The sequence below is a fragment of the Anolis sagrei genome, chromosome 6, assembly GCF_037176765.1.
Source record: "Anolis sagrei isolate rAnoSag1 chromosome 6, rAnoSag1.mat, whole genome shotgun sequence".
Classification (NCBI taxonomy): domain Eukaryota; kingdom Metazoa; phylum Chordata; class Lepidosauria; order Squamata; family Dactyloidae; genus Anolis; species Anolis sagrei.
Genome location: NC_090026.1, coordinates 77,974,054 through 77,988,583, shown reverse-complemented (window position 1 = coordinate 77,988,583; position 14,530 = coordinate 77,974,054). Strand labels below are relative to the sequence as shown.

Below are 14,530 nucleotides of genomic sequence, written 5' to 3'. Positions count from 1 at the left end.
CCATCAGAAAATACTGTTTTTTCTTATTGTCTTTGGCGACCCCTCTGACACCCCCTCGTGACCCCCTCAGGGGTCCCGACCCCCAGGTTGAGAAATACTGATCTACAGGGAATATACACAAGTGGCTAGAACATTAGAGAGTAATGCGCTGGCCTTTTATGCCCAACGGAACCCTAGTTGTTGGGCCTCTTTTGTGTTCCTTTCCTCTTTGGCGAGAGAGAGAGAGAGAGAGAGAGAGAGGCGGGGCTCTCTGGCCTTAGCCAATCATATGACAGCTAGACTAACGCCTTTGATTGCCTCCTTCCAGAGCCTCCAGTCTTTCACCCCGCTGAAGCAACAGAGGAAAGGGGAAACGGCGTCGAAAGCAACCACGAAGTATAGTCTTGGAATGATATTTCTCAACTCTTTGGCCTTCTGGATAGAGCCGCGCGCCGCTCTCAAACCCGGCGTCCGTTAGCTTCCCTGCCGCACCCGAACCCGACTGCCTTTTGTTTCCGGTCACACAAACGCTCGTCTCGACCAATGGGGCTTCAAAGGAGGCGCTCGCGAGGCTTCTGTTTCCTCACCATGGCAACCGCCGCCCTGTAAATCCCTCGGCTCTTCTCTCCGGGCCGCCGGCGGTTCGTTATGGTGAGTTACGGCCGCGTCGCCCCCCTTCGGGCCTCCTCTCGAATAGTCTTCACTGGGCCAGGCTCCTCTTAGCGCCTCAGGCTTCCCCAGAGAGATGGTAGGGCGCCTCTGTACTTTAGAGAGGGCGCCTTCGCCTTCTGAAGTAGGCCGGACTCCTTTGGAGTGTTACTCTTCCTCCCTCTAAGACTCCCCACCCCTCACCCCGCTTGGATTACAAACCCCATCATCCCTAGTTAGCAGAGAGGGGCCCCTAGGTCCGCAAGAGGTTTTAGCATCATTTGGGGAGTGCGCCCTTCGTGTTACACACTATTCATAGAGGAGGACAGTCTTTTCATTGTAGAGACTATGTTGTCGAAGGCATTCATGACCAGATTCACTGGGTTGCTGTATGTCCATGTTCCAGAAGCATTCTCTCCTGACGTTTCACCCACATCTATGGCAGGCATCCTTAGAGGTTGTGAGGTCTGTTGGAAGCTAGACAAGTGGAGTTTATGTATCTGTGGAATGTCCAGGGTGGAGAAAGAACTCTTGTCTGTTTGAGGCAGGTGTGAATGTTGCAATTGGCCACCTTGATTAGCATTGAATGGCCTTGCAGCTTCACATTTATTTGTTTATTTATTTGGGGTGCTTCTACCCCGCCCTTCTCAACCCCCTAGGAGGGGACTCAGGGCGGCTTACAAAAGGCACAGTTCGATGCCCGACAGTTCACAAAATACAATGTACAAATTACAATAAAGTGTCAACAGTTATGACTAGTTAAAACAATCAAAAACAATACAGTAGCAGCAATAAAATCATCTTGTGGTCAATGTTCGCCAATTCATAAATCCATAATCCATCCAGCATTGTCATTGTCCTTTCCTATGCTGGTCGTCATTGTCTTTTGTCCATCTGCCAGCTTACCCGAAGGCCTGATCCCACATCCAGGTTTTTAACTTCCTTCTGAAAGAGAGGAGGGATGTTGATGACCTAATTTCCCCGGGGAGTGCATTCCACAGGCGAGGGGCCACCACCAAGAAGGCCCTGTCCCTCGTCCCTGCCAGCCTCACTTGTGATACAGGCGAGGCCGAGAGCAGGGCCTCACCAGAAGATCTTAAACTCCAAGGTGGGACGTAGAAGGAGATACGTTCGGACAGGTACGCTGGGCCTGGCTTTGAAATCTAAACTCAGAAATCAGGACATTAAATAAAGAACAACACCCAGAAAATGGGAATTCCAGACAGGAAAAAAATCAGGGCAGTTAACACCTCCCATCAAAGGATTCTCCCAGGCAGCATCCACCAAGGCTTTGAAGCTGCAAGGCTGTTCAGTGCTAATCAAATGGCCAATTTCAACATTCACACTTGCCTTAAGCAGACAAGAGTTCTTTCTCCCACCTTGACATGATTCCACGGATATATCAACCCCACTTGCCTAGTTTCCAACAGACTCCACAACTGCTGAGCATAGGATTATTGTTAGCCAATATTAATGTATGTGCTTAGTGCACACCCCTATTACACACACTCTTCTTTTTTTCCTTTCCTCTTTCTTATGTCTTTCCCTATTGTCTTTATTTTTATATTTTAAAAACCCCAATGTAGTATTTTCTGTTTCAGTTAGTAAACATCCCATATAGGAATCTTGGGATGAATATCAAGCATGAATCACTGAATGTTCTAGTTTTCCTATTTGCTTCTCAAAAGTACTTGAAGCCATGAGATAGTACACAGAATCATTCTGACTGAAAATTTAGTTAGTACAGTAGGGTTATCCAACCTTCACTCATCCAACATTCTGTATTATCCAACGCAGTCAGCCTCCCTCCCTGATCCACAGCTGTTTCAATACATTGCAGTGTTTTGGTGCTTAATTTTGTAAATACAGTAATTACTGCATCATGTTACTGTGTATCAAATTGCTTTTTCTGTTGATTTGTTGTAAAACATGATGTTTTGGTGCTTAATTTGTAAAATCATAATGTAATTTGACATTTAACAGGCTTTTTCTTAATCCCTCCTTATTATCCAACATTTTCGCTTATCCAACATTTTGCCAGCCCTCTTATGTTGGATAAGTGAGACTCTACTGCATAGTGGAAATTGCAGTTATGTGATGTGGTCCAAAAAGACAGCTTGTATCTGTTTATAATAATGTTTATATAATTGTTGACATTTTTTTTTAAACTGCTAGTATAATTTTCTGATTTCATTCATAATAATCATCATCATTAAACAGAAGACTAAAAGTCTTGATTGTAAAACTGTGCTTTTATGTTTTGTTTTATTTTGCCCAGGCGGAGCTGGGACTCAATGAACACCATCAGAATGAGATCATCAGCTACATGCGATTTGCACGCTCCAAGCGTGGTCTGCGCCTAAAGACAGTGGACTCCTGTTTTCAGGACCTTAAGGAAAGCAGGTATTATAGTAAAATAACATGAAGACAAGCTCAAAGGGTCCAAAAGTAGCACTCATTCTAAAGGCAGAATGGGACACTGTCAGATCACGATAATTATTTGTTCTGTTTCTACACAAGTAGGGGCAAGACAGATGTAACCCTTGTGATTTGGAAGCAATCTCACTTCTTGCAATCCAGTGCTTTATGTTTTGTTTGCAAGTAAACATATATGTGATGCTTTAAAAAATATGGAAGCCAACTTCACCAAACCATAGAGTATCTGACATACAAATTAGCATTTGATTAATCTAATACGTATATGAAGGAACTTCTCTTTCTATATTACATCTGTCTTCACTCACTAGGGTATCAAGGACTGATTCAGTATTACTTCCCATTGTGCCCACAATTGAAGTGAGAATCTTCAGAACTGATGGAGGAGTGGGACTAGGGAGGGGAGGAGGAGAGAACTGGAATTATAAATTTTAATTCCCGTATATCACTAAATGTCAAATTCAGTAAGTGCTAAAAAAAAACCAGCAGGAAAGAAAATCAGTAACTATTAAAAAACCAGCAGGAATGAAAATACACTTCTCTTTTCAGGCTCTCTACTCCTCTCCCCTCTCAGGCTTTCCCCGACTTCTTCCTAACCTCTTCTTGCACTTCCCCCATGCTCTTCCCTTTGCACATGTATGCAGCTGAACTCTTTTACCCCACCAGGACAGGCACTTTTTGTGTAGGTTAAATACAATTGTGGCTTAGAGATAGATATTTGGAGTTTGTTCACTTTCATAAGAGTCCAGCACCCATAATCTGTGTGAAAACGGAGGGCCAACTGTAAACAGGAATATTTTAGTTTTTGGTTTGCTGTATGGATATTTTGGTTTGTCAGTGTGGATGTTCTAGTAACCTGTGCATTTGTAAATTAAGGTTGGTGGAAGACACATTCACTATTGATGAAGTTACAGATATACTGGATGGCTTACAGACCGTGGTACACAGTGAAGTGGAATCTGAGCTTATTAACACAGCATACACCAATGTATTGCTTCTGCGCCAAATTTTTTCCCAAGCAGAGAAGTGGTATCTTAAACTGCAAACTGACATTTCAGAGTTGGAAAATAGGTAAGATTTTAAAATGTACCATTATTAGTCAGCGTTTCCCAATATGTATCAGGGATGCTATAAAACTAGTTTAATAAATGTTGATTTCTGCTGTTCACAACATTTTTATGAGAATTTCCACCGACTTCAACCAAAGTAGCCTCAAATAAGTGTGTTTTGGATTTCAGTCTTGTTTCTAAATATTTTATTACCTAGAAAAGTAATTGCATCTGTATTTATAAAGAGATTTTTCCATATAACCTGCCTTGATACAATTTTTTGCTTTATAACTACAAGACTAATTCTTCTATTTTATTGCCTTCATTGCTCAGTGGAATTTAGACTATAGTTTGGTGTCCAAAAGGATAATTGAGTGATTTTTTTCTGCTCTTTTTCTAGGAATTTGTTAGAGCAAGTTGCAGAGTTTGAAAAGTCAGAATTTACATCTTCAAATAAGAAAGTATGTATCTCTGCTAATGTAGTAAAATTCATTATGAAAAACCTACTTGTATTTATAATCCTAAATTTAAGAGAAAAGATAACTATTTAAAAAGTTATTATTCCTAAGCAATAAGTTCTTGCTTAATTAAAATAATGTTGTTTGTTAGTTTTAAAAAACATTTCTATCCTTTTTTTAAAAAACCAAAATGTTTTATAGAATAGGTTATGAATATAAGAAATAAGACAGTTCTTGGAATAAGTTTTACAAATTATAAGATATGACATGACCTGTCATTATGAGAGAGTGCTCTGGAGTTGGATAGGCTATCTCATTCATTCAGAGATCTTGAACTAGGGAGAAAGCAGCTCTGATGTGAGTGATTTGTTTTATGTCTTGAAGTTCAGTCCGCTGAATAAGAAAGTCTGTGAGGAAAGGATAAAGCAGTGTGAGATGGTTCTACTTATAACAGAAATAGATAAGCCTTCATTATGACCTGCAGGATGGAAGCTATAAGAAGGAAGGCCATAGACGGCTTGTAGGCTTTATTAGAAGAGGCTGGGGCAGTTAGCTGAGGCAGAAGATCTTCAGGGTTCTTTTTGAATTCAAAGGCGCCTGGAGAGGAGGCTTTGTGCTTGTAAATCCATTTACCTTTATCCGATACCTTTAGAGTTGCTGTTCTGGAATGTAGGCCATTTCTTCATTCTCGAGAAACCCTCCTCTTCTTTGATTACTGTGGCATAGAAGATAAATGGGAGGAGAACTTTCAGCGCCATCCACAAAATATAGGAACATTGCTTTGAACTGTAGTTACATATTAGCAATCTTTCTGAGAAATAATTGCCATGATGGGTTTAATTATGTATCTTCTCTGAGACTAAGTCTCATTGACTTTGCTTCTAGAGTGAACACGTGTGTGTGTGTGGGGGGGGGGGTCTACAGCATATCTTAAAAAGAAAATATTTGAATATGTTCTTGTAACCTTTTAATGCTTTTATTAAAATTTTCAGCCCAATCCAGAACTGGTTAAGCCTAAACTTACTCCATTGCATGATGGAGCATCAGAACTCCTGCAGAAGGTATATGTTGTGATAGTTATGTTTTCTGATTGTTAATTAAACCAATACGTTACATGTTATTTGAACCTTAATTGTTGGAAATAGCAACTTTCCTCAAGCCTCCACTAGTTATTTGTTTTTCTATAATTCAGATTGCTTGCTGTATTGTATATGTGTGTATTGGTATGCAGTTTTCCTTAATTCTGTGTTGTGGGAGGCGCTGCAGACCATGTGATCAGAACTGGGACTGTTCAGGTCTCAGACACTATTTTAGAAACAGTATGTTTTCAGACACTAATAGAAGTAGAAACTATTGGACTTTCAGACTAGACAGAGACACTCTAGACTCTCAGAACAGAGAGATGCTTGAGACCAGTGGTTCTCAACCTGTGGCTCCCCAGGTGTTTTGACCGACAACTCCCAGAAATCCCAATCAGTTTACTAGCTGTACAGGTTGAGAATCACTGCTTTAGACTATGGGCTGTTAAGATTATAAGAAAGTTGTCCTATGTTACCTGCACAGAGAAACTACTTCAAATTCTATCTGTAACTGGACTGATTTGCAATGTACCTGTGTGATGAATACATGAAGTTTGTGCGTAAACCAACTATGTTACCTTATTTTTGTCTCTTGAGAACATGATTTAAACCAGTAGTTCTCAACCTATGGGCCCCCAGGTTTGGCCTACAACTTCCAGAAATCCCAGCCAGTTTACCAATTATTAGGATTTCTGGAAGTTGAAAGCCAAAACATATAGGGACCCATAGGTTGAGAACTACTGATTTAAACCAGGATGTTTTAAGGGAAAGTAGATTTTTTTTGGCAACTGAAATGTATGTATGTATGTATGTATGTATGTTTTGCACTATTCTGATCAAGATAACCAGTAAGCTAGATATTTCTGCAGACCAGATATTTAGTGATAGAATACAACAATAAATGTCTTAATGTTCCATAGGAAATTGCAAGACTCCAAGAAGAAAATGAAAAATTGAGGAGCAGATTAAAGACAATAGAAGTGCAGGTAATTTAGTTTAAATTTTGTTATATGTACACCAGAAGTTCAGAAGTTCTATTTCTATACTAAAATACATTCTGATTTAAATGTTCAAATTTCTTGCAGGCTACCAGTGCACTGGATGAAAAATCAAAGTTGGAGAAAGCTCTCCGAGAGCTTGAGATTGTTCAAGGAGATCATAAGGTAAAATTATTTGGTTTACTCCAATAAACTAGGGAGAAAGTTGCCTAACATTTTCAGTATCATTTCATTTAAATATTATTGAATTACACCAGGTAATTTTAGGTTGGTTCAACTAGGCTTGGGGAAAAGTTGACTAATATTTACAACACGATTTCAGTTGCATATAGTTGAATTAATTATTCCAGGTAATTTCAGTACTTTTTTCAGAGAAAAAAAGTTTTCTAATGGATCTAATTTATTTGCACAGTGTATATTTGGTATGTGGTAAATTTGGTTAAATTTGTATGAATTTCAAAAATCAAATTTGTAGGAAAATATACGCCAAAATACAACAGACAAAACAATGAATTCTTATAAATTTTCAGTTTTTTTAATTCAAATTTCTTTTGCTTTTGCTTTTGCTTTCCAACATGATTTATGGTATGTATTCTTCAATACAAAAAATATAGTGTGTGTGATTTATCCTTTTTAGCAGCAATTGTTGAGTTAAGGCAACTAATGTTCAGACAACATTATTTTCAGTAATGAAAATACAAGACTTATTCTTTGTCATACTGAATAATATGTTGTTTTCTGCAACATATTTAATATGTTTTTAGAGCTATTTAAAGCATAAGTATTCCTAGCAAGGGAGAAAATGGAAGCTGTTCCATTTCCACCTTATACATAAAGGATCCAAATATTGTCTTAACTGCTTTTTATAGTAAAGATCACAGCGAACTTTAAATTATATGTTTAACCAACTCCCTTGCAAAGTTTTTTTCCTGATATTTTCATTGTACAGGTTATCAGGAATTCTTAAATCTGAAATACTCCGAAATCAGGACTTGTCCACATTATTGGCTGAGATAATGACACCTTCTCTTTCTGATAATTCAGTGTGTGCACATTTTGTTTCATGTATTAATTTATTTTTAAAAATTCATAGAATATGTTCAGGCTATGTGTATAAGATGTACATGAAACATAAATGAATTTTGTTTAGATTTGAGTCCTGTTTCAAAGATACTTCTACACACACACACACACACAAGTATAGGTCTTCCAGAATGTGAAACAAATCTGAAATCAAAAACACTTTTGGTCCAAGCATTTTGAGTAAGGAATGTTCAACCTATATATATATATTATATCTGGAATCGTCAAGTTTTAAAGGAATGTGAATGAATGTGTAGGTGTTTATTTTTAGTACCATATTAATGTATTTATTTACTTTCCGTTTTTTTCAGTTAAACCCTACACAGGATCTTTGTGAACTAGAAAGCAATATGGCTGATTTGAAGTACAAATTAGAAAAGACTTTGCATGATAGTACTGCAAGCCAAAAATCCCTGGAAGAGAATCTGGTTTCAACAAAGCATGACCTGCTTAAGGTTCAGGACCAGCTGGCTATGGCTGAAAAGGTATGTTTTCTTCTGTTACAAAGCTGTCATGTTCTTCTGGTAACATGATAGTAGGTAAAATATATGAACTTGATCTGAAGAAGAATATAGAAGATAGTATTAAATTGCTGAAGCTGATTTTATTGTATACTGAACTGAGGTATTTAGCTATAGGGCAGAATATAAACAAAGAAAAATAGCATATGTAATTTACATTATAGAAGAAACGTTGATATATTTCATTTTATGATGATAATAATAATAATAATAATAATAATAATCTTTATTTATATCCCACCCCATCTCCCCCCCAAGGGACTTGGGGTGGCTCACAACATAAATAATACAATAAAATACAATACAACAAACTACATAAAGTAGTTTATACATTACTTATTCTTTGTTAATTATAAACAAAGAATACCTACAGTGGTTTTGATAGGAAAAAGTTTTTCTTTAGATTTGGATTTTGTTAACAGTTCTCATATAATGGTTGAAGTTCTAAGAATTTTGGGCCAAAATATAATGGCTTCGATTTATGCCTGCCTCTACCATCAATTGTGAGCGTCATACAACTGTTTCACTGCTGTGGTGTCAAATGTGGAGATCTTCTAGATATCTTTCTGGTTCTTATCTGAAACATTTGTCTAAATCAGTTTTGCACAACTTATGATCTTCCCAGTGTTTGGTACTCCAGTTCCCATAAGCCCTAGCCAGCTTATCCCATGGTTATGAATTATGGGAGCCAAAGTCCAAAACAGCCAGAGGGCCACAGTTTGTGTAGACGTTGTCTAAATCCAACTACAGGACACCACTATACTTGAATCACTTCTCTCAAGACAGAATTCAAGTTTTCCAATAACCCTTATGAAATGTTATGGAAGGCACAAATATCTATACTTGCCTATGTCAACATAAGCCATAAAGAGTGTGCTGTGACTTTCTTCTGGGAAGACCTGTAAGATTATGCTGTCAATCTCATTTTCCTCATGTGCATTCATTGGATTACTGTTGCATATTAAGTACTGATATAAATTCCCAGTAATCATTTAAAGTGAATGTAAGATAATTACACAATAATTACAAGTGTGTGATTTACGTGTTATGCACTTGCTACTGAATAATCATGTTTTGAATAGTTTCAAAATGAAGAACTTTAAGCTTTGGCTTAACTTTTGTAAAAAAAAACTAAGTAGATACATTGATGATTCTAAATAAATAGGAACTGGAAAAGAAGTTCCAGCAAACAGCTGCCTATCGCAACATGAAAGAGATTCTGTCCAAGAAGAATGACCAGATCAAGGAGCTAAGAAAGAAGCTTTCGAAGTAAGTTGTGGTCTTCCATTTATGCTTTCAGCTTTGCAAGACAATGTGCAATTTAAAAACTGAGACTCATTTTTTATTCTTTTTTTTTCAATGGCAGGACCTCATCCTATACTGCAAACAACACTTTTATGCATTTTTAAAAGCATTAAGAGGTTGCTAAAATTAGCTGCAATTTTAGAAACTTCTTTGTACAGAACTAGATGTTTGCATCCCAGCCCCAAGATTGTGACATTCATTCTGATAACTGTCATTTAGGATCTGTAAACATATATTCAATAAGTAAATTGAATTGTGAATAGTACATTCTTCAATTTCAGGGTTTCTGGCAAGCTGAATAAAACTCTTGACAGGATTTCTGGATGGTTTGAGTGCAAGTCTTCTCTAGTTCCATTTCATTGATATTAAAGTCATACTGGAATGGAAAATGTTTAAAAAATGATTTGAATTATTAGAATTTAAAATGTTCTGCTTGAACTAAGTTGTATTCAAGAGTGGAATAAATGTATCCTGATTGCTTATTAGTTCATACACTATAGTTAAGTGACAACATGTCTTTTAAAATAACATTTTATATGTTTATTTCAAGTAACATATTGTTTTGCCATCATATATTAATCTGTTTTTATCCATTTTTTTAAACAGATATGAACCAGATGATTAATATGAGAAAACACTGGCCACGTCAAGGCACTGCCATATTGGATAAGCAGACAATTGAGAAAATAAGGGATCTATTTTTGAATATGTTGCAAGTTACACTTTTCAAGAAGTTTGTTTCTAATTTTCTTTTTCTCTCTTTTTGGGGATGTATATTTACTGTAATGAAGTCATAGCAGAATTGACAACAAAGAAAAGGGCATAGTCTTATTTCTGTATTTCAAGCCTTTTTTGAATAGTTATTACTCTGTCTTGCCTATGAACACAGAGTACCTATAGTAGAAAATATTCTTATTTTAAACAAAGGATAAATTTTTCATTCCTTACATATTTGTAAGATGCAGGCCCAAAGAATCTATTCCATGCAATCTACATGTGTCCTAAATGTGGTTTTATTTTTACAAATGTAGTAGCAGCAGGAGAAAAAAGCTGGTTTTGTACAGTAATAACAGAAACCATTAACTCCTCAATTTCCAATAAAGTTTCATCACCAAGAGAAAAGGCAAGTGTTGGTCCTCATTTGTTAATTCATTAGTAAATACATGGAAACAAAATTTATTGTGTTAACTGGAAGTATTTAATTGTGTCCATAAGATCTCTACAATATAAATCACACATTAACAGTATGTCAATTACTAAGTGAAACTAAAGAAAATAACTGTATAAAAGGATTTATAGAAGACGTCCCTGTGGAGAGAGCACTTCATTTGTCTAAGCTGCTTCACTTACAAACCAGTTACAAAATATTCCTGTATTTATTCTTTTAGCCTTTTTTTTCTACTAGCCATTAATATATTTTCAGTGTTTTTATGAAATGTGTTACCAAGATTTTACAGCATTTTGTGAAAGTTCCTGCTTTGGGTTTATGGTGCCTTTATGTGAAATATAACTGGACACGTTTCTCTGTCACTTAGATAATTTTGTATTTTAATGAATAGAAAATTATACCTTGATTTTTTGTTGCAAAATTCATATTATTTTAGGTAAATCCAAAATAGTATAGCATTGTATTGCGCAATGTGAAAAGTTCATAGGTACAGATAAAAGAAGCGAAGGTTGTACGTATTTGTCAGTATGGAAGAAAAAAGTATCTGTGGAGCAAGAGCGATCGTACATTTCTCCTCCATTGTTGGGAGTTCAAATAGGTCAGCAGTAGAGAGATTCCAACTAATGGGCAACATGCACCTTGTAGCAGTACAGTCCAGGTCGTTTTGAAGCTCTTCAAAGTCTAGGGAATGTTATTTGTACATGAAAGACTCCTGGCTTATATCAGGCTGCCACAGTCAACTAATCACAGCTGTTAGCTGGCAACTTCTCCAAAGTTCATGACAGGTTAATTAGTGACACCTATTTTGAACTTTCATCAAAGTTTATGAATATTTTTACAAAAGCATCAACCTTCCACCCTAGACAGATAAAAGGTGTATCGCACATTCCAAGGCTGTACTGTCCTAAAGGAATATGTACATATTTGTACATAAAAGGGGCCTTTGAAGGAAACCGTAGGCTGATGCGGCCCTAGGTGAAAATGAGTTTGACACCACTGTTCTAGAATTTGTTATACAGCAGAAAGGGGAAGACAAACATTATAAACTTGAAGAAAGCTGATTTCAGTAAACTTAGGGAAAACTGAGTGTAATCCCATGGTCAGGAATACTAAGAGAAGGGACATGTACAAAAATGAAAAAAAGGAGAAATCACCAAAGAGGAATTCAAATGACTAGCTAGCATATTTATGGAAAAAGTCAGAAAACTCAAAGTGCAGAATGAGCTCAGACTTGCTAGAGAGGTTAAAAACAATAAAAAGGGTTGGGGTTTTTTTTGTTATGTCTGTAGCAAAAATAAAAACAAGGAAATGGAAGGGCCAACACATACAGGTGATGGCAAAATATTAATAGGGGACGGAGAAAAGGCACAACTGGTGAACAGCTTTGTTACCTCAGTCTTCTCTCAAAAGGTTAACAGTGCTCAATTTGGGGAGGATGGTTCAGAATATGCAATTGGGGAAATGCAGCACAGAATAGGTAAAGAGGCAGTACAAGAATATCTAGCTAATCTAAATGAATTCAAGTCTCCAGGGCCAGATGAATTCCTTCCAAGAGTATTAAAAGAACTGGCAGAAGTAATTTCAGAACTACTCACAATCATCTTTGAGAATTTTTGGAGAACAAGTTCCACCAGACTAAAGGAAGGCAAATGTTATCCCCACCTTCAAAGAGGGCAGGGGAGAACCCCATCAACTACTGCCTATTCAGCCTTACATCCATACCAGGAAATATTCTAGAGCAGTTCATTAAACAATCTGTAAGCTTTTAGAAAGGAATGCCATATTCATAACAAGATCGGCGATGAAGGGAATGCTGTGGATCTAGCACATCTTGATTTCAGTAAGACCTTTGACAAGGTCCCTTGTGATACTCTCACAAAGTTGCTAGTAAAATGTAGGCTAAACAATGTGACAGTAAAGTGGATTAGGAATTGAATGACAGGCTGAACACCAGTGATTCCTACTCTTGCTAGAGAGAAGTAGCACTGGGTTCTATCCTGGCTCCGGGTTAGTCAACATCTTTATCAATTACTTGGAATATGATAGCAAGTTAAGAGGGGTAACCTATACCCCAGAGGACAGGATTAGAATTCAATATGATTTCAACAGTTTAGAGAACTAGGTCATATCTAACAAAATGTGTTTTTGCAAGGGGAAGTATAGGGGATGAAATGTACACAGATGTTGGATAAGTGACACCTGACTTAACAGAATATGAGAAAGGGATCTAGGTCATAAGACCAAAGCTGAACATGTGTCAACAATGTGATGCAGCAGTTAAAAAAGCCAATGTGATTCTAAGCATCAATTGAAGTGTTGAGATCAAGGCAAGTAACAGTACCATTCTATTCTACTTTGGTCAAACATAACATGAAACGTTCTGTCCAGTTCTGGGCACCACAACTCAAGAATAATATTGACAAGCTGGAATGTGTTCAGAGAAGGGCAACCAAAATGATCAAAGGTTTGGAAGTCAGGTCCTATCAGGAGCAGCTGAGAGATCTGGCTATGTTTATTCTAGAGAAGGGGAGGAGACACTATAACCATGTTTAAATATTTGGAGGGATGTCATATTGAAGATGGAGCAAGCTTGTTTTCTGCTGCTTCAGAGATTAGGACGTGGAGCAATGTAATCAAATTCCTGGAAAAGAGATTCCTCCTAAATATTAGGAAGACCTTCATTGCAGTAAGAGCTGTTGGCAAGTGGAATACATTGCTTCAGAAGTCCCCTTCTCTTGAGGTTTTTAAAACAGACTGGATGGCCATTTTTTAGGAGTGCTTTCATTGTATATTACTGTATGGCAGGGGACTAGACTGAATGGCCTCTGTGTCTTCCAACTCCGTGAGTCTATAACTCACAGGAGAGGATGATTCCCTCTCCTGTGATTCTATATATGCTTGTCTTCTTGAAAACATACCCTTGATAAATTCAGACTTACATCATTTGGAGTAACTCCAATGATGTTGATGTGGATATTGTCTTCACTTCCTTTGAGTTCTTTGAGTACAGAAGCATAAATTGTGATCTAAATTGATACATCAGTGGCTACAAGATAAGCTAACATAAATGACTACCTCTTGTATCCTGCTCAAATGTCCAAAACTAACTAGTGGAGCAACTGATTCATCAGCAGCTCCGAGCCCCAGGGGAGTGGCAGCATATAAATTTGAATTATAAATAAATAAATAAATAGTGCATCTGGTCATCTGTTCCACACAGTTTTAATCCAATCCACCATGACTTCTAAATCCATCCAACTCTTTACCTGTACTCATGCATGAACCCCACAGAGAAATTGTACTTCCTTAGGCATTGTTTTCCTTTTGAAAATAATGTAAGGTGGTAACTTCCATCAGCTGTAATGGAAAGCATTATGGTGCAAGTTCTCATGGTGACAAGGTATTACCCTTTTGGTGCAATCATACTGTTGCGGGACATATCAAAAGAACACAGCAGTCTGCTCAGCATTACCAATTTGAGAAAGGGGGAATGGCCTTGTGCATGCACAAGATACATTGATGAAAGATTTCCACCTTCTTTGGGAGGATGGTTGGATGCCGTAGTCTGACAACAACTTAAGGGTCTCACAATTCCTGTCTCTATTCTAAAATAATATGGGAGTTCAACGTAATGGGAAGGTACCAGATTGGAGAATCCTATTCTAAATATATATCTTCACACTTCCAATAGTCATATGACAACTTCAGAAATCAAGATTTGAAAAAAAGATATCAAATCTTTTGGGGCCACCTAGTGACTAAACATACAATCTAAATTGTGTGGGTTTTTTTTTTTATTCTTTTGC

At 37.2% G+C, this 14,530-nt stretch overlaps 1 protein-coding gene across 3 annotated transcripts; it reads left to right on the top strand.

Annotated features, from left to right (window-relative positions):
* The first annotated feature begins 303 nt into the window (after window positions 1-303).
* Window positions 304-10,683, top strand: LZTFL1 (leucine zipper transcription factor like 1). 3 transcript variants are annotated; one of them, XM_060781793.2, is made up of 10 exons: window positions 304-630; window positions 2,906-3,030; window positions 3,940-4,134; window positions 4,513-4,573; window positions 5,563-5,631; window positions 6,570-6,635; window positions 6,735-6,812; window positions 8,057-8,215; window positions 9,417-9,520; window positions 10,163-10,683. In XM_060781793.2, the coding sequence occupies exons 1-10, from the start codon at window positions 628-630 to the stop codon at window positions 10,179-10,181; spliced, it is 879 nt and encodes a 292-aa protein (XP_060637776.2). In that variant the 5' UTR covers window positions 304-627; the 3' UTR covers window positions 10,182-10,683. The 3 variants fall into 3 exon arrangements, with proteins under 3 accessions (XP_060637776.2, XP_060637774.2, XP_060637775.2); XM_060781791.2 differs by having other exon boundaries at window positions 306-630; window positions 8,042-8,215; XM_060781792.2 differs by lacking the exon at window positions 304-630 and adding an exon at window positions 648-727 and having other exon boundaries at window positions 8,042-8,215.
* The last annotated feature ends 3,847 nt before the right edge of the window (window positions 10,684-14,530 follow it).

Coding starts and splice junctions, on each gene's coding strand:
- LZTFL1 (XM_060781791.2), top strand. Junction 4,574..5,562: donor TTACATCTTCAAATAAGAAA/GTATGTATCTCT, acceptor TAAAATTTTCAG/CCCAATCCAGAACTGGTTAA. Junction 6,636..6,734: donor TAAAGACAATAGAAGTGCAG/GTAATTTAGTTT, acceptor AATTTCTTGCAG/GCTACCAGTGCACTGGATGA.